The 22826-nt window shown below is 38.8% G+C and overlaps 2 protein-coding genes across 2 annotated transcripts; one reads left to right on the top strand and one right to left on the bottom strand.

Annotated features, from left to right (window-relative positions):
• Positions 1-354: 354 nt before the first annotated feature.
• On the bottom strand, positions 355-3472 carry LOC149189776 (la-related protein 1C-like). Its single transcript, XM_089410336.1, has 6 exons — positions 3365-3472; positions 1872-2400; positions 1602-1755; positions 1098-1188; positions 844-915; positions 355-758 (listed from the first exon to the last, which is right to left on the bottom strand). Exons 1-5 carry the CDS (start codon positions 3470-3472, stop codon positions 868-870), a joined length of 930 nt encoding a protein of 309 aa, XP_089266462.1. The 3' UTR covers positions 355-758; positions 844-867.
• Positions 3473-12185: 8713 nt separating this feature from the next.
• On the top strand, positions 12186-16290 carry LOC149189775 (disease resistance protein At4g27190-like). The gene is made up of 2 exons (XM_089410335.1): positions 12186-14447; positions 16165-16290. Exons 1-2 carry the CDS (start codon positions 12186-12188, stop codon positions 16288-16290), a joined length of 2388 nt encoding a protein of 795 aa, XP_089266461.1.
• The last annotated feature ends 6536 nt before the right edge of the window (positions 16291-22826 follow it).

Genomic DNA, 22826 nt, shown 5'->3' with positions numbered 1-22826 from the left:
AGTAATGAGTTGTGATCTATTAATGTTGTCATTATTACATCAAAGTCATCTTCTGTCATTATTTTGACAGCAGAATGTGCAACCCAGCATGCCAAGCAGAAAATACCAGAGGTAGTTCATCCATCCGAGATAGAAAATACCAAAATAGACTTCATAGCCTTTCGATCATGAGTAATGGCCCATGATCTAAAATTATTAAGAACTTTCTTCCAAAAATGCAAATTAAGGTCTTTGCAGGTGAACTGTTAAATTCCCAACTCTTTGCCAAACTGAAGATCACTGTAAGAAGTTTTTATGATGTTTCATTCCACATTTTCTCATGTCCCAATATATGAAATCGAAACCTTCCAGCACTCAGTTTTGCTGGAACACCACCAGATTCTTTTCATTCAGCAACCCTATAATGTACAGAAAAAAATAGTGCTTAAAAATGCAGTTCATACTGTCTCATTTATCCTGATATCAAGAATACCGTTAATGATATCCCCTTCAGGAAAAGTTCTCTTAGATATTCCATGATCTGAAGTTCTCTCCAATTCAGATGAAACTCCACTTGGAACTCCATTTTCTGTTAAGGGAGATCCAATAAGATGCCTTGACGAAACACTTGTTTGCCCCTCCAATTTAGCATCATTTTCAACATTGCCTGTATTAACATTTATACAGGTGTCTTGTGGTTGAGTCCTTGACGTAGATTTGATAACTCCAGCAGGTAAGACCCACTTTGACCAGTCACCACGCCTCCTTATCTTGTCAGCCTGTCACAAAAGACTGAAAATGTAAATAATAGACAAATGCAGGATAATGGCAAGTTCTGAAAAGTTAGGTGATGATGACACTCACCTTCACTTCAACTACACTTGAACTTCACAATGCAAAAAGTATGAGGTTTATGTCAGATGTTAATGCCTTAATCTGCAAAAGATATTATAGAATCTTTTATTATATACAAGATTTTCTACCCTTGAACAGAAACCAGATAATCTCCTTTATGTAAACCAGAAAAGTTATGAACTTATTGGGATATCAATTGTAGACAGTAGTAGGCTTTAAAAGACATTGAATAATAACAGATGAACACTTATCCAATATCTCACCAGATTAAAACCTGCAATCAATGAAATAGGCACCCAACCCTGCCCATCCATATTCATACGCAAAAAGGGATCTTTACATAAATTTACAACACTGCAGACAACAAATAAATCGTAAAGAATGTACAACACAATGGGGGTAAGAACAAACTAATTGTAAGCAGATAGAAAGTTCAAGTAAAGAGGCTTTTTATAATTAGTAATAAGTAAACATATCAATTGTTAGTCTGCATAATGTATATTTTGGATAATGAGAATATAAGTTCTTTTTATGAGGGAAAAAAACATATCAATTATGCTAATGGAACAGCAATAATCAGAATAATCAGACCCCTGCGCAGGAAAACCTGGCATGGTACTCGATTGACTGTGATGGCAGTAAGCGTGAGCTATTTGTCATAGAATTAAAAAATCAAAAGAATCACATTTTGATGAATTACAAACATACTAATTGTTTTGGTTCATGAAAATAGGCCACAAGTAATAAAAGTGTATGTCTCAGCAAACCTGAAGTAGTAGTCAATCTGTTTGACTATGCTAGCACACAACTGAGGATCAGGTGCAGAAACGAACACACCAGGAGGTGGGGGCTGCACAAAATAAGGCCCGCCTCTAACACTATCTAGGTGTGTTCTTGGTGGAAAATATAATGTTGGTATAGCTGCAAAACAAAAATTCACCCACTACAAATATGAATATTGTGACAGTAACAAGACATGAAACAGCTATGAACTATTCCTGCCAAATGAATTGGAATAAGAACCACTATACAATTACCATGGAAACCAGGATTATTTGCTAAACCATAATTTGGAGGAATCAATGGGGGAAGTGGTCGATTCCTTGGTCCAACTCTTTGATACATTGCAGTATTATCTGTACCATAAAGAGCTTGCTGAGAATTCCAATCATAGTTAAGCCTTCTTTTCTCGTGTATGTTGTTGGGCCTATGTCCATAGCTGCTCAAATATGGATTAGGACCACCTTGCGGGTGTAATGATCTGACCCCTCTTTGGAAAGAAGGCCTGGTATACTCATTACCACCAGGCATAGGCATAAATCCCTTCACTCCAGTTTCCCCGTTCCCTTTGAAACTAGTGTCTGCACAAACATTAGAAACTGGAAAAAGCTTGTTGGGAATCCGTGAAGATGGAGGCATACCAGGCGAAGAAAATGGCAGCTTGATTCCATTAGGACTCCCACGTCTGCCAGCTAATTTCTGGTGATTACTGAAAACAGGGTTCTTTGAAAGTCTAGGGCTAGTGTTGTCAGCTTCTTTTTTAAAAGGTACTGCAGGCGGCAAAACCTGGTGTCCAACACATAACAGAGAGAAGTAAAATCAGATAGTAAATATAGATCTTTTTCTGTTAACAAAATTTTAAATTCGCACAAAATCATGAGCAAGACCAAAATCTTTTAACCTGGGTGAGAACAAAACAACTGATAAATCAACAAAATTTTAAATTCGCACAAAATCATGAGCAAGACCAAAATCTTTTAACTTGGGTGAGAACAAAACAACTGATAAATCCAAATACGGGCAGGATCAAGCTGTTTCAGCCACTAAAACAAACTTTTGTGCGAGAATCCTTCTATTAACAGAACAAAATTTTGCCTCTGAAATCCAACTAAGAGCAAGATCAAGCTATTTCAGCTACTAAAACTAACTTTTACACAAGTTTCCTTCCATTAACAGAATAGAGAATAAATTAACAGAGCCTTGGTTTTCTGGTTTGCTTGGTGACAGGGTATAAATCTGTCCACCCTGGTTCCATTCTTGCTGTGGCAAGAGTCTCAAAAAGGATGAGATCAGATGCAAATTTTGGGTGATTCTAGCAAGAATCATGCCCCTCGGCCAAAGGCATTCTGTGCTATGTGGTGCACCAGTCAAACATGGGTGTGTTTCTCAAAGCATTTCCAATAAAAATAAATCACCTCTAAAGCTAATACTCATTTATCACTTGGCAGGTGCACCCAAATGGTTAATCACATCTCTTAGCCGGTACAGTATCCACGAAGCTGGATTCAAAGGGTAGCTAGAATCATTTCAAGAACTGCCCACCAACTGCTTGCTTGAATAAAGGTAAGGTCATCACTTGAATTTCTGAGACTGATCACCTCATTCAGGCAAATCATAAGTAATTCACTCCCCAAAATGGCAGGAGAGACGTGGGATCCATCCCTGCTTCAGCATCTCAGGAACTACGACAACTCAGGTACTATTACTCATTATCTTTCAGGAAAGAAGTAACTCATATCCACGACGCCACTCCCTCAGAACTGTCCCGCTCTATTTTGACGCCACTCCCTGCAGAACCGTCCCGCTCTATTCTCACGCTACCTGTCACACGAGACTGAAAAACCCCTGGTTTTGCCATTCGGAATCCGATGCCACGTGTCAGTACGAGGGACAAAGGGACGACGAAAGTCCCTTTCAAAGGAAGGCCTATCGGCCTAAATATTTCAATTTTTATTGAATAAAAACTTTATCCTAACAATGGAAGAGTATGACTTAAAATTGTTTCTACTTTGTTAAGAGCTTGTCTTCATTAGACATCATGTTAATGGTTGAAGACCTAAAGGCATCTCACATGAATGGAAGTTCACCCTCTTCTAGACCACTAATGAGGTGGTTTTCCTTGAATAATAATGAAGAGTCAACCTAAATTTTTGGATAGCAACTAGTGATTGTTGTCCCCACTACTAGTTTGATCACTAAATTATGATAGGTTTTCCTATTATTTAAAAGAAAACATATCCCATTTTTTTATTAAAAATATTTATAAGAAGTGACAGTATTTTAGAGAACTTTGCACATTTGTGAGGCTTTGTACATAACCTATTTATTAATTGTAAGTCATTGTTCAAAGACTTCTTGGTGGAAATATTAGAACTTTGCACATTTGTGAGGCTTTGTACATAACCTATTTGTTAATTCTAAGTCATTTTTCAAAGACTTCTTGATGGAAATATTATTGTACGTGCATCTTTACTTAGTTCATATTTTCCTAAATCTTGTAGTCCATAGTGCATGTGGTCCATGATATTTTTCCTTGGGTGGGAATATTCTCCTTGTAGACAAGTGCCAACTTGTCCTTGTGCACTTTAATTACTTAGAAATTTCTCACACTTAATCAAAATTAGAGCACAAGAAGAGCTTCTGAGAAGAAACCCATATCTTTGTTTGCATGCGACAAAGGACTATAATAGTCATAGAGTATAGGGAATGTACAAGCCCTTGTTAGTGATCTTCATACCATTCAATTATGTTGAATGGAAACAAAATCTCTTTCTACTCAGAAGCAAAGGACTCTATAGATTACTATGGGAACTGAATTAGATCTTAATTCCACAGTTAACTATTTTAATAAGATAAATGAAGCATTCAAGTTGTTACACTTTTCAATATGTTTGGATATATTCTTCCACGCCAAATGAAGTCTCGACCACATTAAAGGGTATGTTAAGGAAACATGATGAACTACAAGGATACCAGTTGGAGAATGAGCTCAACTCATTGAGCCCAAGTAGTTTTGATACCTTGCAATACTTCTTCACAAAGTTCAAATCTTTGCTTCTACAAATCAAGGCATGTGGAATAGACAAGAAAGAGAAGCATGTAATCATCTATATTCTCTCAAAGTTGCTACTAAGTACTGGGTGTTTGTTTCTTCCTTTCACACTTCAAAGCTAACAATGAGAGTAGCTTGGAAAAATCCACGAAAAATCCTAATATGGATGCATTCAATCACTCCTGTAAAACAAGATGAGCTCATAAAAGTTGGTGCTTTGAAGAATGCAAGGCCCATGTGCTTACAACGCATGAAATCGTTAAGAAAAATGATAAATACAAGTAGAATGCACATCATCGAGGAACAAATGTCATATTTCATATATTTTCATAGTTGTTTTGTACATGGGTACTTAATATGGCTACATATTATTAGGACCCATTTATTGCACACACCTTAGTTTGCTTCAAGTAGAGTATTAGTGTACATGCATATTTACCTAGTTCATAGTGCACTTGGTCCTAGATACTCTTTCTCCGGTGATAATATTCTCTTTCAACATAAGTGCTCCTTCCAAAATGCATTAGTTGCACTTTAATTACTCAAGTAAAATCAAGTTTTGTATGCACCACTAGCTGATCACTTAGTTTATATGCATAGCTTCTTTACTAAAATTTATTATCCATGCATAAATTTTTGAATTATACATGACTAATTAATTGAGAATAAACTCCCTTACATAATCACTTAATTGAAACTAAAACATTGTTTATTAATGATTACCAATATCACAACCTAATATAAATTAACTCTCTCATTAAAAATATATATCATTTATATATAATTTATTCATTACTTTACACAATTCAATTTCATTCCTAGGCTCCTCAAACTTCTTTCTCATTAAAAATATATATCATTTATATATAATTTATTCATTACTTTAAACAATTCAATTTCATTCCTAGGCTCCTCAAACTTCTTTATTTTCATTTTTTAAAACTTACCATTCTTAAAAGAAATATATACGCCTCAATAATAACCAATACAAATGAAGTATGATCTCCTAAGCCTCTTTGTTTTCACACTTACAATGGTTAAAAGTGATAAAGATACACCGTAACAATAACCAAAACAACATAAATTTTTATGTATGGGGGTTTACGCAGTGCATTTTATTAGATATCATTTTGGGATTCAACTGCGTTAAGTAAGTCATTCACGTATGACCATTTTCATGAGAGGTAGTCGTAACTGACTAATTTCTCATGATTTTTGAATAGTTCACTTAGCACTCATTGCATCGGGTGATGCTCACAGGGGTGAAGAAGTGGGATTGAAACTAGTGAAATGAATCACATAGCATCAATCATCACTTCCGGGGCTTGCACCCGGTAACTAGGACTTCCCAGGAGGTCACCCATCTGACTAATTTCTCATGATTTTTGAATAGTTCACTTAGCACTCATTGCATCGGGTGATGCTCACAGGGGTGAAGAAGTGGGATTGAAACTAGTGAAATGAATCACATAGCATCAATCATCACTTCCGGGGCTTGCACCCGGTAACCAGGACTTCCCAGGAGGTCACCCATCCCAGAACTCCTCTGGCTCAAGCGTGCTTAACTGTGGAGTTTTTCCCCACAATCAAGCCCACTTAGCTTGCTACCCCATTTGCAAAACCTTAGCAAGTATTGTGCCTCATGAACCATTCAAGTAGAGATCCCTTGACTCTTTTTGAATTTAAGTATGGGGGTTTACGCAGTGCATTTTATTAGATATCATTTTGGGATTCAACTGCGTTAAGTAAGTCATTCACGTATGACCATTTTCATGAGAGGTAGTCGTAACTGACTAATTTCTCATGATTTTTGAATAGTTCACTTAGCACTCATTGCATCGGGTGATGCTCACAGGGGTGAAGAAGTGGGATTGAAACTAGTGAAATGAATCACATAGCATCAATCATCACTTCCAGGGCTTGCACCCGGTAACCAGGACTTCCCAGGAGGTCACCCATCCCAGAACTCCTGTTATCACTGAAAATATTTCAAAGGAAAAGGAGAGCAGAAATCTTCATCAAATTCAAGCAAGGCAGCTCCTCAATTAAGCAAGGTATTTTCTTCCAATTTGTTTTGTCTAAAGAAATTTCAAAGGAGAAAATGTCAAAAGAAAGGAAAATATCATCATCAGTACAACCATCACCAATGTACAAGAATGACAGAAACAAGGCAGCCAGCAGTCAAGAAGAAAGACAGAGCTTTGAGGAGGATAAGGAGAAATTTTGAAACCAGCTACGAATCCACGTTTTCGTAGCGCAGACAGTGTAAAAATCCTGTTTTGCGCTACGAAATCAGTGTTTTCGCAGCGCGCTGCGAAACCCCTGTAGCAGTCTGTTTCAGCTGAAGAAACTCTGTTTTCGGCTTTTACTAGTCCATTTCTAAAAGCTTTCCTGAGCAGATGAGAACTTAATTTTGCAAACTGAAAGAGGCTTTTCTTCCTAACATGCTGCACTACAAAAACCTCTTTCAGTTTCTTCAAATTCGTTCTGAGGTGGGAGGAATTTATGGTTAAACTTGCGCTACGAAACTGCAGAAAGTCAAGCTTTGTCTACTGGTTTTAGTAGTGTTTTTAAAAATCAGTTTTTGGTCACATGAAAGACTATCTTGGAATTATGAAGGAGGTTTCTCTTCATAACATGTCCAGAGACAATAACCTATCTCACTTTATTCGTATGTGTTTTCAGTTGGGAGATAAGAAGCTTTCATTGAGACCCTAATTTCAGAAAACGGATTTTTCCCTGTTTTCCACGTGTTTTTCAAGGACAGCTTCTGGATAGCTGGAGAAATATTTTCAAAAACCAGGAGAGGTTTTTGTTCTGGACAACATGGGCTACAAAAACCTCCTTCAGTTTCGTAAAATGTGTCATGGATGAAGAGATAAAGGCTCTGCAATTTTCAAGGAACTAACCCTAAAAACAGGGAAACATGTTCCCTAATTTCTAGGGTTTCTCATCAGCAGTTGGGTGACCACGTGGGAGGCTTCATCAAATTCGACCTCATGGAGTGTTAGGTGTCAAAGAATGCTTTAAATGTTTAGATAAGTTTGTTGTAATCATAATAAGGAGTTACACTCCTAGTTGTATTAGGTCTCTAGGACTACTAGTTAGGTGTCAAATACATTTAATGGTTTGTTTTATGGTTAGAATAGGTGTCACTGATGGCAAATTCAAATTCTCTTGAGGAGGGATGATGGAATCCTAATTGTAAATGCTTTATATAGAGCAAGAGGTTGAATTAGCAAAGGGTTGGAGACTTTTTGGCTCAATTGCTGCTCTATGTGCAGACTGTGTATATTTTTAACCTAATGCAGAATTTCTACTTAGACAACTCAAGATTCATGAAGAGTTCTTGTATGTTTTTGTTTTGATGGCATCTTCCAATACTTACATTGCAGTGAGGTTTACTTATGATACTCAGAATTCATCAATGATGCTCTGACTTCCTTCATAGATAAACTAACTGTGTTTCACTGTTTTATATTTGCATTTCTGCACTTGAACTCTATAATGCCTTGACTTCCATGCTAGGTAGAATGTTTTGGCTTCACTACTCAGGATTCAAAGAGGGTTTTTAATGTCCAATTGTCTCATGGCTTTCCTCTTTCACTTACTTGCAGTGGTATGAATACATGTTACTTAGAATTCATCAATGATGCTCTAACTTCCTTCATGTATTTATAAACTGTGTTTCCTTGCATTGTATCTTTGTTTTGTTGATGTATAAAAACTCTCTATGCCCTGACTTCATGTTAAGCTGATCTTGCTGTGGTACTAAACATACTTTGACTCCATAGCCCAATGGTAGCCAACCTTCATCTTTCAACCTATAAACATATACAATCACAAACCATAGAGTTAGCCATCTATCTTATTCTTTAATCAAAATCTTTAACCCTTTGAGAGAGCCCTCTCAGGCTGAGGAGGCTAAGCCTCAGCCAAAAGTTTGGTTTGAAATAGTTACTCAAAGTCTTCCTGATCAGCAGCCATCAGAACATGATTTTGTGATAACAACTCCTCTGGCTCAAGCGCGCTTAACTGTGGAGTTTTTCCCCACAATCAAGTCCACTTAGATTGCTACCCCATTTGCAAAACCTTAGCAAGTATTGTGCCTCATGAACCATTCAAGTAGAGATCCCTTGACTCTTTTTGAATTTAAGTATGGGGGTTTACGCAGTGCATTTTATTAGATATCATTTTGGGATTCAACTGCGTTAAGTAAGTCATTCACGTATGACCATTTTCATGAGAGGTAGTCGTAACTGACTAATTTCTCATGATTTTTGAATAGTTCACTTAGCACTCATTGCATCGGGTGATGCTCACAGGGGTGAAGAAGTGGGATTGAAACTAGTGAAATGAATCACATAGCATCAATCATCACTTCCGGGGCTTGCACCCGGTACCCAGGACTTCCCAGGAGGTCACCCATCCCAGAACTCCTCTGGCTCAAGCGCGCTTAACTGTGGAGTTTTTCCCCACAATCAAGCCCACTTAGCTTGCTACCCCATTTGCAAAACCTTAGCAAGTATTGTGCCTCATGAACCATTCAAGTAGAGATCCCTTGACTCTTTTTGAATTTAAGTATGGGGGTTTACACAGTGCATTTTATTAGATATCATTTTGGGATTCAACTGCGTTAAGTAAGTCATTCACGTATGACCATTTTCATGAGAGGTAGTCGTAACTGACTAATTTCTCATGATTTTTGAATAGTTCACTTAGCACTCATTGCATCGGGTGATGCTCACAGGGGTGAAGAAGTGGGATTGAAACTAGTGAAATGAATCACATAGCATCAATCATCACTTCCAGGGCTTGCACCCGGTAACCAGGACTTCCCAGGAGGTCACCCATCCCAGAACTCCTCTGGCTCAAGCGCGCTTAACTGTGGAGTTTTTCCCCACAATCAAGCCCACTTAGCTTGCTACCCCATTTGCAAAACCTTAGCAAGTATTGTGCCTCATGAACCATTCAAGTAGAGATCCCTTGACTCTTTTTGAATTTAAGTATGGGGGTTTACGCAGTGCATTTTATTAGATATCATTTTGGGATTCAACTGCGTTAAGTAAGTCATTCATGTATGACCATTTTCATGAGAGGTAGTCGTAACTGACTAATTTCTCATGATTTTTGAATAGTTCACTTAGCACTCATTGCATCGGGTGATGCTCACAAGGGTGAAGAAGTGAAGAAGTGATGCTCACAGGGGTGACTACCTCTCATGAAAATGGTCATACGTGAATGACTTACTTAACGCAGTTGAATCCCAAAATGATATATAATAAAATGCACTGCGTAAACCCCCATACTTAAATTCAAAAAGAGTCAAGGGATCTCTACTTGAATGGTTCATGAGGCACAATACTTGCTAAGGTTTTGCAAATGGGGTAGCAAGCTAAGTGGGCTTGATTGTGGGGAAAAACTCCACAGTTAAGCGCGCTTGAGCCAGAGGAGTTCTGGGATGGGTGACCTCCTGGGAAGTCCTGGTTACCGGGTGCAAGCCCCGGAAGTGATGATTGATGCTATGTGATTCATTTCACTAATTTCAATCCCACTTCTTCAGATGCAATGAGTGCTAAGTGAACTATTCAAAAATCATGAGAAATTAGTCTCACTTTATGGTATTGAATAACCATCTATCTGTTGTTATCGCACTTTGAAAAACCTGCAAGGCCTTTGAAGCATCACACATTAGTGGGAAAACTTGTCGGACATCGCTGCCCAAGACAACCAACAAATGTATCGCACATTGAAAAACATACTAGACCTTGGAAGCATCACAAATATCTTGAAAAACTGGTTCGACATTGTTGTCCACAATAATTAACAAATGCAAGATTGCAGACAAGTTTCCTATTGAATCGGAGAGGCTAACATTAAAGTAAGTTGGCGTAGGAACAGGTCAGGTCCAGGAGCGAAGTATGGTTGAATTTGGAGCATATTAAATAAGTGTAGGAGCTTATTATTATAAAAGTAAGATATCAGTTGATTATCGGGAAAATATTAAATATTATAAAAAAAGGTAATGATTGATTCAATGCTTTTTATTTTTGAAGATGTTATTAATTTTATCTAATGGATAAGATGGAAAGAGAATAAACATGGACTTAGTTGTCAATAATCTACTTTTACATTTGTATAATGAACTAACCAAAAGCCCCAATCCATAAAGCTACAGCGACAATGATGAAATCTGGCAGGTAGATTTGTCCCTCTATGATAAAAAAGCTTTCAAAATCGTCAATGTTCAATATCTGGCTTGTCCAAATCTTTAAATTCCAACCCTGGCACCTATTGGCAACGCAACGTACCTGACAATATTCCCAGGTAACTTGTTTTTAGGGAATTTGCGTACCTGACAATATTCCCAGGTAACTTGTTTTTAGGGAATTTGTGATTAAGATGAAATTTGATGAGTAAATTGTTTGTGATTAAATAATCTATAAATAAATATAGTGAAAAAATTTAGTTATCAATTTTATATATCAAAACAAATATTAAAATTGCAAAAAATACATGAATTTTCAGAATACTAAATTTGAAATTCCTACTTCATCGGACTTCGACTTTGACGGTACTTCATCGGACTTTGACTTTGACGGTGCTTCAAATTTGAAGATTCCTACCCTGATCGCGACAGAGATATGTTCCTGTATAATATTAATAACCTTTTTGTTCTTTTCGATAAATTCTGGCCTTGAAATTCCTACTCTGGCCGGCGCAAGAGATATTCCTATCTAATACGATAAATTACCTCGTAATTCCTACCCTCATTGGGACAGAGACATGTTCCGATGTACTATTAATAACGAATTATTTTTTTGATAAATTCCCTCGGACTTACGTGCGAAGAAGTAACGTTCACATGGATATGTGCATCTACAATGGCAATTGAATGGATGGTAGTGCGATGCTTTCGGCACTCAAAATCCTACAATATTTATTCTAACCCATCTCCTACGGCTTTAATTGAGATGAATGTGTTAGTCTAACGAGACTGTTTAAATTTTGGTTATATTTCCAGAAATTTAGTTATAATTTTTGTAAATTTAAATTATAGTTGTTAATCTTTACAAATTTAGGTGTTTTAAACATTTTTAATAGTGCTAAATCTATTTTTTAAATTCAAATTATAATTATTACTCTTTAAAATTTAAATTCTCCCTTTAAAAATATAATTCAAAAACTACCTTTGCCAAATTTTTTCCCAAATTCCAGCCACCAGACCATCCACCTCAATAGAACACTTGTGACCATCCACCTCAGTAGACGACTCCGAAACGAATTACCTAACCTTTAAAGCGATGAATAACAACTTATTCGAAACCATCGTAAAGCCTTTCACCCCAAGGACTTGCAGGCGGCAATATATTGCGACCAAAAGTGCCTCGCAACATTTTTGGTATTTGCTTAACGTTTTGAGATCCTGGAAAATATTTGAGTTAAGTTGGGAGAGTGTTTTCGTTGTATTGCAGAGGGGATTGCATATAATTTCTAGAGGGAATTTATTGAAAATAGCATGGGTGATCCTGGTTTTGTCCCTGGACTTATTGGTGTGGGCTTACAGATGACAATAGACCAAATATTTCGGCACATTAACATTGCCCTTAGCTGCAGGAAAGTGCTAGCCGCTTTGAAAGATAAATTGATAAGAATTGAGCCTATTATCGAGCAGATCCAGCATTGCCGGCTAGCATTGAACCAGCACAAAGATGAGGCTTCAGCTGTTAACAAATGGCTTAAAGAGTTGCAGATGCTTCTCAAAGAAGCATCAGAAATTGTGCACCAGTGCACAATACCAAGGTGGGATCTTGTTTCTCAATATCAAACCACCAAGAAGATCAACACTCTGATTGCAAATATAGAAGAATATGTAAGATTATCGCCCTGGGTTAACATGGTCCAAGCTCAAGAGCAAACTCGGAGGATCCTTCAGGGACAAAAGCAGATTAATCAAGGTGTCCAAGCTCTGGCAAGCACTTCCCAGGCCGCTCATGCTCCAAAAGGCGGAGCAAGGAGTAAGTTGATTGACGAAGCCCTAGTAGTGGGACAAGACAAAACCTTCGCAATTATAGAAAAATGGGTAATAGATGATATCGAGGCTAACAGCATTGGTGTGCTTGGCAAGGGCGGATCTGAAAAAATTCTGCTTCTCAAGCGACTCTTCAACAGCGAAAAGGTGAGCAATTACTTTCGCGACGGTTATGCTCTCTGGCTAACTGTTTTGCAAAGTCGAACTGCTAGAAGTCTTAGGGATGAGCTTTGTACACAAATAACCTTGCAAAAAAATGTAGCTTTGGGGAAAAACATGGACGAAGATGGTGTAAAAATATGGTTGAATGAGTCACTGCAGCAGAGTAGCAAGTTTTCCTTGTTCATAGATGACCTTTGGGAAAAGGACGCCACGGAATTGTTGGAGGGATTGGGCATACTGCGGGCTGTAACTGGTCACTCCAACTCCAAAATTATTGTGAGTTCTAGGTATCGCAGTGTACTGTTAAAAATGGGTGTTGCAGAGAAGTACACAGTAACAATGGAGAACTTGTTCAAAGATGAGAGTTGGAAGTTGTTTGCATATCATGCTTTTCCCTATAATAACAGAAGCATACCAGCAATCATCGATGAGGAAAATGCCAAGTTGGTGTGTTGTAAGTGTGGAGGGCTTCCCTTGGCACTTAAAGTTGTAGGGAGGGCAATGGCCGGGTGTACTGATCCACAGGAGTGGAAATGGACCGCTCAGAGACTGCCAAATGACCATAGCCTCGATGCTTGCCTAAGCTTGAGTTATGATGCACTGGGTAAGGAGAATATTCATTTGCAATTATGCTTTCTATACATGGCTGCAGCATTCGCAGAAGACCAAATTATTCACGCCAACCATGTGATTCCATTGTGGGTTGGAGAAGGACTGCTGGCAAGAAAAGATCGCCATCAACTTAGCTACCACCCATTCGCAGTGGGAGGGGTTTATCTCAGCCTTTTGGCAGATCGTTGCTTGATAGAACCCATCGTAAGAGGCATTGACGGGTGCATAGTATTCTTCAGGATACACAACCTCCTGCGCGATTTGGGAATCCGGGTTGCCGAGGCCGAAGAAACTTTCTTTTGCCGTGTGGGTCAAGGTTTGAGCACCTTCAATGAAAATGAATGTTCCGGATGCAGTCGGATTTTGTTGAGTAATAACGAACTGCGTTCGCTCCCTGAGACTATGAGAGTTCCAGAACTATGTTCATTGTTAATAGATGGTAACAAATGTTTAACGAAAATTCCAAAACTCGTTATTGGGGGTATGGTCTCTCTTAAGGTTCTGGATTTGAGTGGGACGTCAGTGCGGTCATTACCAGAGAGTGTGGGGTGTTTGAAACAGCTGAGATGCCTCTTCTTATCAGGTATGCCCATCAACTTACTACCTGCATCTCTTACAAGTCTTGGAAACCTGGAGATCCTTGATCTGAGCCGTTCTAGAATCACGAAATTACCGCCCGGCCTTCATAATTTGAAATCTTTAAGGCATCTAGCCATGGATAAATGTGGCCATTTGCAGTATCTACCTTGCAGCATCTCAAGACTCACCTCTTTGCAAGGTTTGGCAATGTATGGATGCACCAATCTATGGGAAAAAAGTGAGCCCAAGAAATGGAAAAAAGTGGCCAGCATTAGCAATCTGACCAATTTAAAGCAACTCACCCGGCTCCATTTAACCAACAATGGGGGCATTATTAGGGAAGGCACATTAGGGAATATGATTGAATTGAACACCCTCATGTTAGAGCTCACAAAGGTGAGATCATTGCCGAGTGACATGAATAATATGTCAAAGTTGAGAAAACTGTATATGGAGTGTCCTGACTTGGTTAGAATGGAAAATAGTTTTTGTGCTTTTCAGAATATGACTAGTCTTATATTATACAAGTGTAATATGTTGGAAGAACTTTCACATCTGCATAAGCTCAACAATCTGCAGCGATTAGAAATAATTGAATGCTCTAGATTAAAGAAGTTTCCTCAGGAATTCGGTGACAAGGAGGCATTTTCTTTATTGAAGATATTTTCAATTGTTGGGTTGCATGAATTAGAAGAGTTGCCAATCGTAAAGGAAGGAGCAATGCCAGTACTCCAAACGTTCATCATAGTAGAATGCTCAGCATTGAAGGTATTTCCAAAGAGTTATTTCGATTTGAAAACACTTCAAATAATAAAAATCTATGGTTGCAGTTCCCTGATAATGGAAGATTTAAGAGAACTTAGGGAATCCAATAAAATGATAGAGGTGAAGACTATGTCTGTAGAAGACACCAGAGACTCAAGAAATAGGTACTCTCAATTGATGACGGAAATGAAAAGTTGGCTCTACGGAGAATTTTGGAGCAATAATGATGTGTTTCTTTTCTTAAGAAGTCTTTATACACTTGCATGATTTGGCATACATCATGAATCTCTGCCCACTCTTGGTCATTCTTCTGTGGCAAACTCAACAGGGCTATCTCTTCTGGCACTCCAGACTCTGCACTGGTAATCAGTTGTTTTCTTGATTTGTAAAGTTTCCCAGTTGTTATGAAATGGAAGGCAGGTGAAAGTGAGGCGGCAGCAGTGCAAAGGCTTGCAGGTCTCGATGTTTCTTGCTTCTCCGGCAAAACAATGAAATATTTAGGCCAGGACGGGACCGGAAAGAAGACTATCGTTCAAATCCGAACTGCCGAGCTTCTGTATTGACCCCTGAATGGTAAAAGTCAGGCTACTTTGTTGGGGATTTTTCTGATAAAATCCCAAAAACAAAGATTCAAACACACAGAGGCAATGCTCTGTTTCACCTTTCCAAGATCTTTTATGCACAGGGAAGCTTTAAAAAAATTTACTGAGGAACAGAGTATTTCACCACCATAAAAAACATTTCTATTCGTTTAAGACAAAAATCACTGATACATATTCATCCTCTTTTACTGAGAGGGATTTACCAAAATCAACATTCAACCAAAACTCTGTTTTCACTTGAGAATTTACACTGCTGGAAAAATTCTCATTTACATTCACTGCTGTGAAAACATATTACTTACTGATGTAAAAACTTCTTTTACATACTATTGTAAAAACAAAATTTACATATGCATTCAAAACAAATGCGCTCCACCATTTTCTTTATGCACTGCTGTGCAAAACCACACATGGTTTTTCGCTACTCCTCAGTTTTACGATGGCCAACACCACCATTACAACCCACGAGCATATTTCTTTTGGCTCGTTCATATATTTTTTTAACTCGTGTCTGTGTTCTTTTTACATGCCATTACCAAAAATGGTCAACGCATAAAAAGCATTAAACATTACATACATGGTACATATGTGCCATACAAAAATTACGTAATATGTATATGCGCCCATACCTCCGATTAAAAAACATTAACACTTTACCTACCCATATGACAGTTTATTAATAAAAGTTATGGTCAATGAAACTTGATTTTACTCCACGCTATGAAATTAATGTTTGTCGTATGCAGGTTTGGAGCAGCTTCGGACAATCAACGGACGAAAACACTGGAGACAATCGAACGGCGGACGGAGATATCGGAAGATCATTTTCTGCAGAGCTTTATGTCCCGAGAATGTCAGACATGGTGACGTAAGGGGACAGCCACGCGTCAACTCCAAATTTTCTCGGGCTCAAATATACGGAAAGTCCCTTTACCGGAAAGTGGCCCGAGAACTCTTAGGCGGGATTGGTGAACGGTTTCTGGCGGTTTTGGGTGAGCACGTCTGCGTTGAAATTAGATTTCAACACTCTCCTTTAATTTCAACAGCTGGGCATTCGGTCATACCCAGACACTTTCTCAAAAATTCAAAGCTCTTCTGATCCAGTGGCTTTGTCAAGATGTCTGCTACCTGTTCTTGAATGTTCTAAGACAATTTCTCCATTGTTCACCAATTCTCTGATGTAGTGAAACCTTGTATCAATGTGTTTCGTTCTCTTATGAAACACTGAATTCTTTGACAATGCAATAGCTGAGCTATTGTCACAAAAAATCATTGTCGCTTTTGCCTGTTCTTGGCCTAAACTTCTCAACATTCTTCTCATCCACACTGCTTGACATGCTGCTGCTGTAGCTGCCACATATTCAGCCTCTGCTGTAGACAATGCTACAATGGACTGCTTCTTAGAAGCCCATGAAATGGCTCCTGAACCCATATGAAACACATAACCGGAAGTGCTTTTCCGATCATCTACACTTCCAGCCCAATCACTATCAGTGTATCCAACCAAATCTGAATGTTCTGAGACATTATATAAAATTCCAAACATTTTGGTACCTTTGACATACCTCAAAATTCTTTTTGCTGCCTGCCAATGTGCCTCCTTTGGCCTCTCCATGAATCTGGAAATTAAACTAACAGCATACATAATGTCAGGCCTAGTAGCTGTTAAATACATAAGGCTGCCAACAATACTCTTGTACAAACTAGGATCGAAATCCTTGCTGTTGTCCTCTCTGCTGAGTTTTAATCCCATTACTGTGGGAGTGATCGCTGCCTTGCATTCATGCATGTTAAATCTGTTCAATACTTGATTTATATATCTTGCTTGTGAGATAAAAATTCCTTTTTCATTTTGATCTACTTCTATGCCTAAGAAGTATCTCAAGAAGCCCATATCAGTCATTTCAAATTCATCCTTCATGACTGATTTAAAATTTTCAATGAGCTGATCATCATTACCTGTGAAAATAACACCATCAACATATAAGACAACAATTAAAATTTTACCATCTTTTTCTTTGATGTAGACAATGGGTTCTCCTTCACACTTGTCGAATTCATTATCCAATAGATAAGAATCTATCCTGCTGTACCATGCTCTTGGCGCTTGCTTCAGCCCATAAAGAGCCTGCTTCAATTTGCACACTTTGTGCTCTTCACCTTTCTTCTCATAGCCGAGAGGCTGTTCAATGTATACCTCTTCTTTTAAAACTCCATTTAGGAATGCTGACTTCACGTCCATTTGGTAGACTTTCCATTTGTTTTGAGCTGCTATGGACAACACTGCTCTCACGGTTTCCATTCTTGCAACCGGTGCGAAAGTCTCCTCATAATCTCTCCCATACTGCTGCTTGTACCCCTTGACAACCAGCCTTGCCTTGTGCCTTTCTATCTTGCCTTCAGCATTGCTCTTGGTCTTGTAGACCCATTTAACTCCAATGACTTCTTTGCCTTTTGGTAGCTCAACCAAATCCCATGTTTTGTTTCTCTCTATGGCATTCATCTCCTCATCCATAGCTTCTATCCATTTCCTATCTTTAATTGCATCTTCGAAATGAATAGGATCATCAACATGACAATACAAGACAAATAAGGAATTCATTCCTTCATCATAAATGTCACTTAGATTTCTAAATTTCTTACCTCTTTCACTTGGTGTGCAAGTGCTTGAAGATGCACTTGAATTTCCTCCTTGTGGTGTGCTTGGAGAAGCACTCTCATTTATCCTCAATGGTGTCCCTTGTTGTCCTTGTGTTGGCGCTGCTATTTGGGGATGCATTTCAGCCACCTCCTCTTCATCTTCATCATGAGACAAACAGTTTTTGATATTCACTGTTTTCTCTATGCTTCCATTCCAAGCTTCCTCTTCAATGAATTGAACATCTCTGCTGACAAAAAACTTCTTGGTAGATGGGATATACAACCTGTATGCCTTGGATTCCTCACTGTATCCAATGAAAAGACATTTCTCCCCTTTGTTGTCCAACTTTCTCCTTAGCTGATCTGGTATGTGTGCATAGGCCACACATCCAAAAACTCTCAAGTGGGTGACACCTTGCTTTCTCCCACTCCATGCTTCTTCTGGCACTTTGTTCAACACTGCTTTTGTAGGACACCTGTTCAAAATATACACTGCACAATTTACAGCTTCAGCCCAATAGTCATTTGGCAAATGCTTTGCCTTCAACATGCTCCTCGCCATATCCATGATGGTCCTATTTTTCCTTTCAGCAACTCCATTTTGTTGTGGGGTGTACCTTGCTGTAAACTGTTTGTGAATTCCATTTTCTCTACAAAATATTAGGAATTCCTTGGAGATATACTCACCTCCTCTATCAGTTCTCAAAACTTTAATATGTAGCCCGCTTTGGTTTTCCACAAATGCCTTGAAATTTTGGAATTTCTCAAACACTTCACTTTTGTTTTTAAGGAAATATATCCAAGTCTTTCTTGTAAAGTCATCAATGAATGTTAGGAAATATTGGCTCCCTGCTAATGATGGAGCTTGCATTGGTCCACATAAATCTGAGTGGATGATCTCTAAGGGTGCCTTTGCCCTTATGCTCTTCCCTGATGGAAAACTTTCTCTATGTTGTTTTCCCAAAATGCAACCTTCACATAGGCTGTCCAGTTTCTCTATCAATGGTAGTCCTCTTACCATTCCTTTCCTGCTCAACAAATTTAGACCTCCAAAATTGAGATGTCCAAATCTCAAGTGCCACAACCAATTCTCATCCTTTGGCACACTTTGGAAAGCCTCTTGGGTGACTGCTGCAATTTCTCCTTTGTTTTTCAAATCTGCTCTTATCCTAAGAGGGAACATCCTGTTCCTTGTCATCTTCACTTCAGCAATGCATCTTTTGCTGGGTGCTATATCCATGATGGTGCATACATCATTTTTAAAGAAAACATTGTACCCCTTATGGACAAGCTGTCCAATACTCAAGAGGTTACATCTCATTCCAGGGACATAGTAGACATCTGCTATGGTTTTCTTTTCTCCTTGCTTTGTAAATATTTTTACCTCTCCTTTTCCCATAACAGGGATTTTACTATCAGTTCCTAGTGTAACTTCTGATTTCACATTCTGATCTAGAGCAGAAAAGAAGGCTATGTTCCCTGTCATATGGTTGCTGCAACCTGAGTCTAAAAACCAAATGTCCTCACTGTTTGTTTCAGCCATGTTATAGGCTAACAACACATTGTTTTGTCTGCTGTTTTCTCTAGTGACATTTGCATTTTGTCTACTACTCATATCATGATGTTTCTTTCTACAACCACTTGCATAATGTCCATACTTTTTGCAATAATAGCATTGAACATTAGATTTATCATACCTTTGTCCTTGAGCATGATACTGTTCTCTTTGTTGGCTGCTGCCTTGGCCTTGGTTCTGATTTGTATTGCTGCCTCTTCCTTGTGCATTTGATGGGTTGTTCCTTCCACCTCTGTTTTGGCTTCTGCCTCTTTCTCTTCGGTTTCCTCTTCCTTGACCTCTTCCTCTTCCAAAGGACATCTGGGTCTTGAAGGATTGCTCAAGAGATGAGTTTTCATTCCTACTCAACCTCTGCTCATGTGTTATCAGTGATGCATGAAGCTTATCAACTGAAAATTTTGAGAGATCCTTTGTCTCTTCAATGGTGGTGACAATCGCATCAAACTTTGAGGGTAAGACCCTCAATATTTTCTCCACAATCCTTCTATCTTCAATGGTTTCTCCATGAGTTCTCATTTGTGTGATTACCCCAATCACATGAGTGAAGAATGAGTCAATGTTATCTGACTCCTTCATGTTCAAGTTCTCAAAATCCTTTCTCAGCAATTGTAGTTTTGCTGTCTTCACTCTCTCCATGCCTTGATAGGCTGTCTTGAGGGTTTGCCATGCTTCATTTGCTGTCTTAGCTGCTTCTAACCTTGGAAACGCACTCTGATCTACTGCTAGATACAACAACATACGGGCTTTTGAATCCTTCTTCCTATTGCTCTTCAGGAGATCTCTCTCTCCCTGAGTTAATGCATTGAACTCATTTTCATCTGCTGGTTCTTTAAACCCAGATTCAACTATTTCCCATAAATCTTGAGAGGCAAACAGGGCTGTCATGGTTATTGACCAGTAGTCATAGTTCTTCCCATTAAACTGTGGGAGCTGGGTATTAAACATACTCATACCAATGCTTGTGCTAGCCATTCATTGACTGTGTATTTAAAACAACTCACTGCTACTTCAACAACACATAAAAAAAACTTTTTGAAATACCTGAGTATTTTCTTGACTGAGCCTTCACTCTGCTTGAGAAGTTTTACTGCTGCAACAAACTCCTCCCTTCAGCTTCTTTGTCACCTTCAAAGAGCCTAAGCCTGCTCTGATACCACTGTTGGGGATTTTTCTGATAAATCCCAAAAACAAAGATTCAAACACAGAGAGGCAATGCTCTGTTTCACCTTTCCAAGATCTTTTATGCACAGGGAAGCTTTAAAAATTTTTACTGAGGAACAGAGTATTTCACCACCATAAAAAACATTTCTATTCATTTAAGACAAAAATCACTGATACATATTCATCCTCTTTTACTGAGAGAGATTTTCTGCAGAGCTTTATGTCCCGAGAATGTCAGACATGGTGACGTAAGGGGACAGCCACGCGTCAACTCCAAATTTTCTCGAGCTCAAATATACGGAAAGTCCCTTTACCGGAAAGTGGCCCGAGAACTCTCAGGCGGGATTGGTGAACGGTTTCTGGCGGTTTTGGGTGAAAACGTCTGCATTGAAATTAGATTTCAACATACTTTTCGCCAGATTAAGCTGTATCAAGTGTTGGAGTTTGCCTATAGAGTCAGAAATTTGGCCGGTGAGACGGTAGCCGTTGAGTAAAAGCGTATCGATCGGTGATAATTTTCCGATGAACTGAGGTGAGCGCAGAGAAGAGAACGTCGGTGGGAGGCGAAATCCGGCGCCGCGAAAGCCTTTCCCGACCATCTGGTTAACATGGTGAAGATCTGCTTCGTGTTCATGATCGCGCTCAAGTGCCCGCATGCATGTGCTCCTGGCTTCTTGGGTCTTCCTGGCTGGTGGTTCCGCTCCTCCCTCTCCTATTCAATTCTATCCTATGTGGGCTACTCACCCATCCGGGCACTCTCACTCTGATGTACCAACAATAAGACCTTCCAGCCAAGCAGAGCAATTGCATCCATAATCCATCCACCCAGCTCCTCCCTCCCTCTGTCCCACGATCGAAGTGTTGGTGGTGGACATCTTCTGTGTGGCGCATCAACGCTTGAAACAGGTGACTGTCTGCCGATATTAGAACGGCTGAGTTTTTCTCTGAAACTGATGATCAATGAATTGGAAAGGGCGCTGCATTCGTTTATTGATGGACACTTTCGTGCCAGAGACTTTCACGTTCCAGACGTTAGCAAAATGGGCTTCAGGAGCGTGGATCTAGGATGGGCATTGGGGGTGAGCAGCCTACGGAGGAGAAGTGGTGCTTGCCGCTTTGGAGTCTCGGGGACTTGAGTCGAGGAGCTTGCTGCTATTGCATAGCCGCGGTTGCGATGGGATTACATTAACACCTATCGTATGGTGGCGTTAAATGGGACGAATGGACACCTTTGGTTTTGACATGAAAGTGGGTTATCACGACAAATCAGAAAATACAATGAGGTTTTATTCTTTTCTTTTGAAAAACTAAATCTGTCGGTTATGATGGCAAATCATAAATACAATGAAGTTATATTCTTTTCTTTTGGAAAAATAAGAGATTACCTAGGTAATCACAAATTTTGAAGTGGGATGGTGAAATTGTTATAAGAAAGAAAAGTAGCAAAGAGTTTTTTCTTAAAATTAGAATAATGAAAGTTAGCGATAGTACTTAGCTAAGGTCCTGGGGCAGAAGTGGACATTAGTTAATAATAAGGTTAATTATTTTTCAAAGGGTGTTAAATAGAAATAAACTTAATCATTACATATGGTAAGCAAGTTTATTAGATGTACTGTTTCGAGAATTCTATGTTTTTTAAAGAAAAGTTTATGTTTTTTGGGAAGAATTTTCCCGCAAAATGGAGCCTGGCTTTTTTTTTATCCGTCGTGATCGAGACGTGCGTTTTTTTCTTAAGAATCTTTTTCGTAGATTGGAGAATGACTTTCTCTTTTCAGGGTTTTTTTAATGAAATGTTCCATGTTCGTAGATACCTTGCATCGTCAAGGTTAAAATCGCAAAAGTTGCCAGTGCCGTTGCAACTTGGATTTCCTTCTGCATTTGTTTTCTAATAATGCTTCTGTGACCAACGAGTCTCACGCATTTTAAAATGAACTATATGAAATGCTTTCACTTTTTTTTTACTTTTGCACGTGTAAATAAAATTAAAGCAAATATTTATTACTGAAAAGAGTTTAATTATCAAAATCTTGT

This window comes from Pinus tabuliformis, chromosome 3_1 (assembly GCF_031772625.1).
Source record: "Pinus tabuliformis cultivar Carrire ecotype Pingquan chromosome 3_1, CPIR1, whole genome shotgun sequence".
NCBI lineage: Eukaryota > Viridiplantae > Streptophyta > Pinopsida > Pinales > Pinaceae > Pinus > Pinus tabuliformis.
This window is presented reverse-complemented; position numbering and strand designations above follow the sequence as displayed.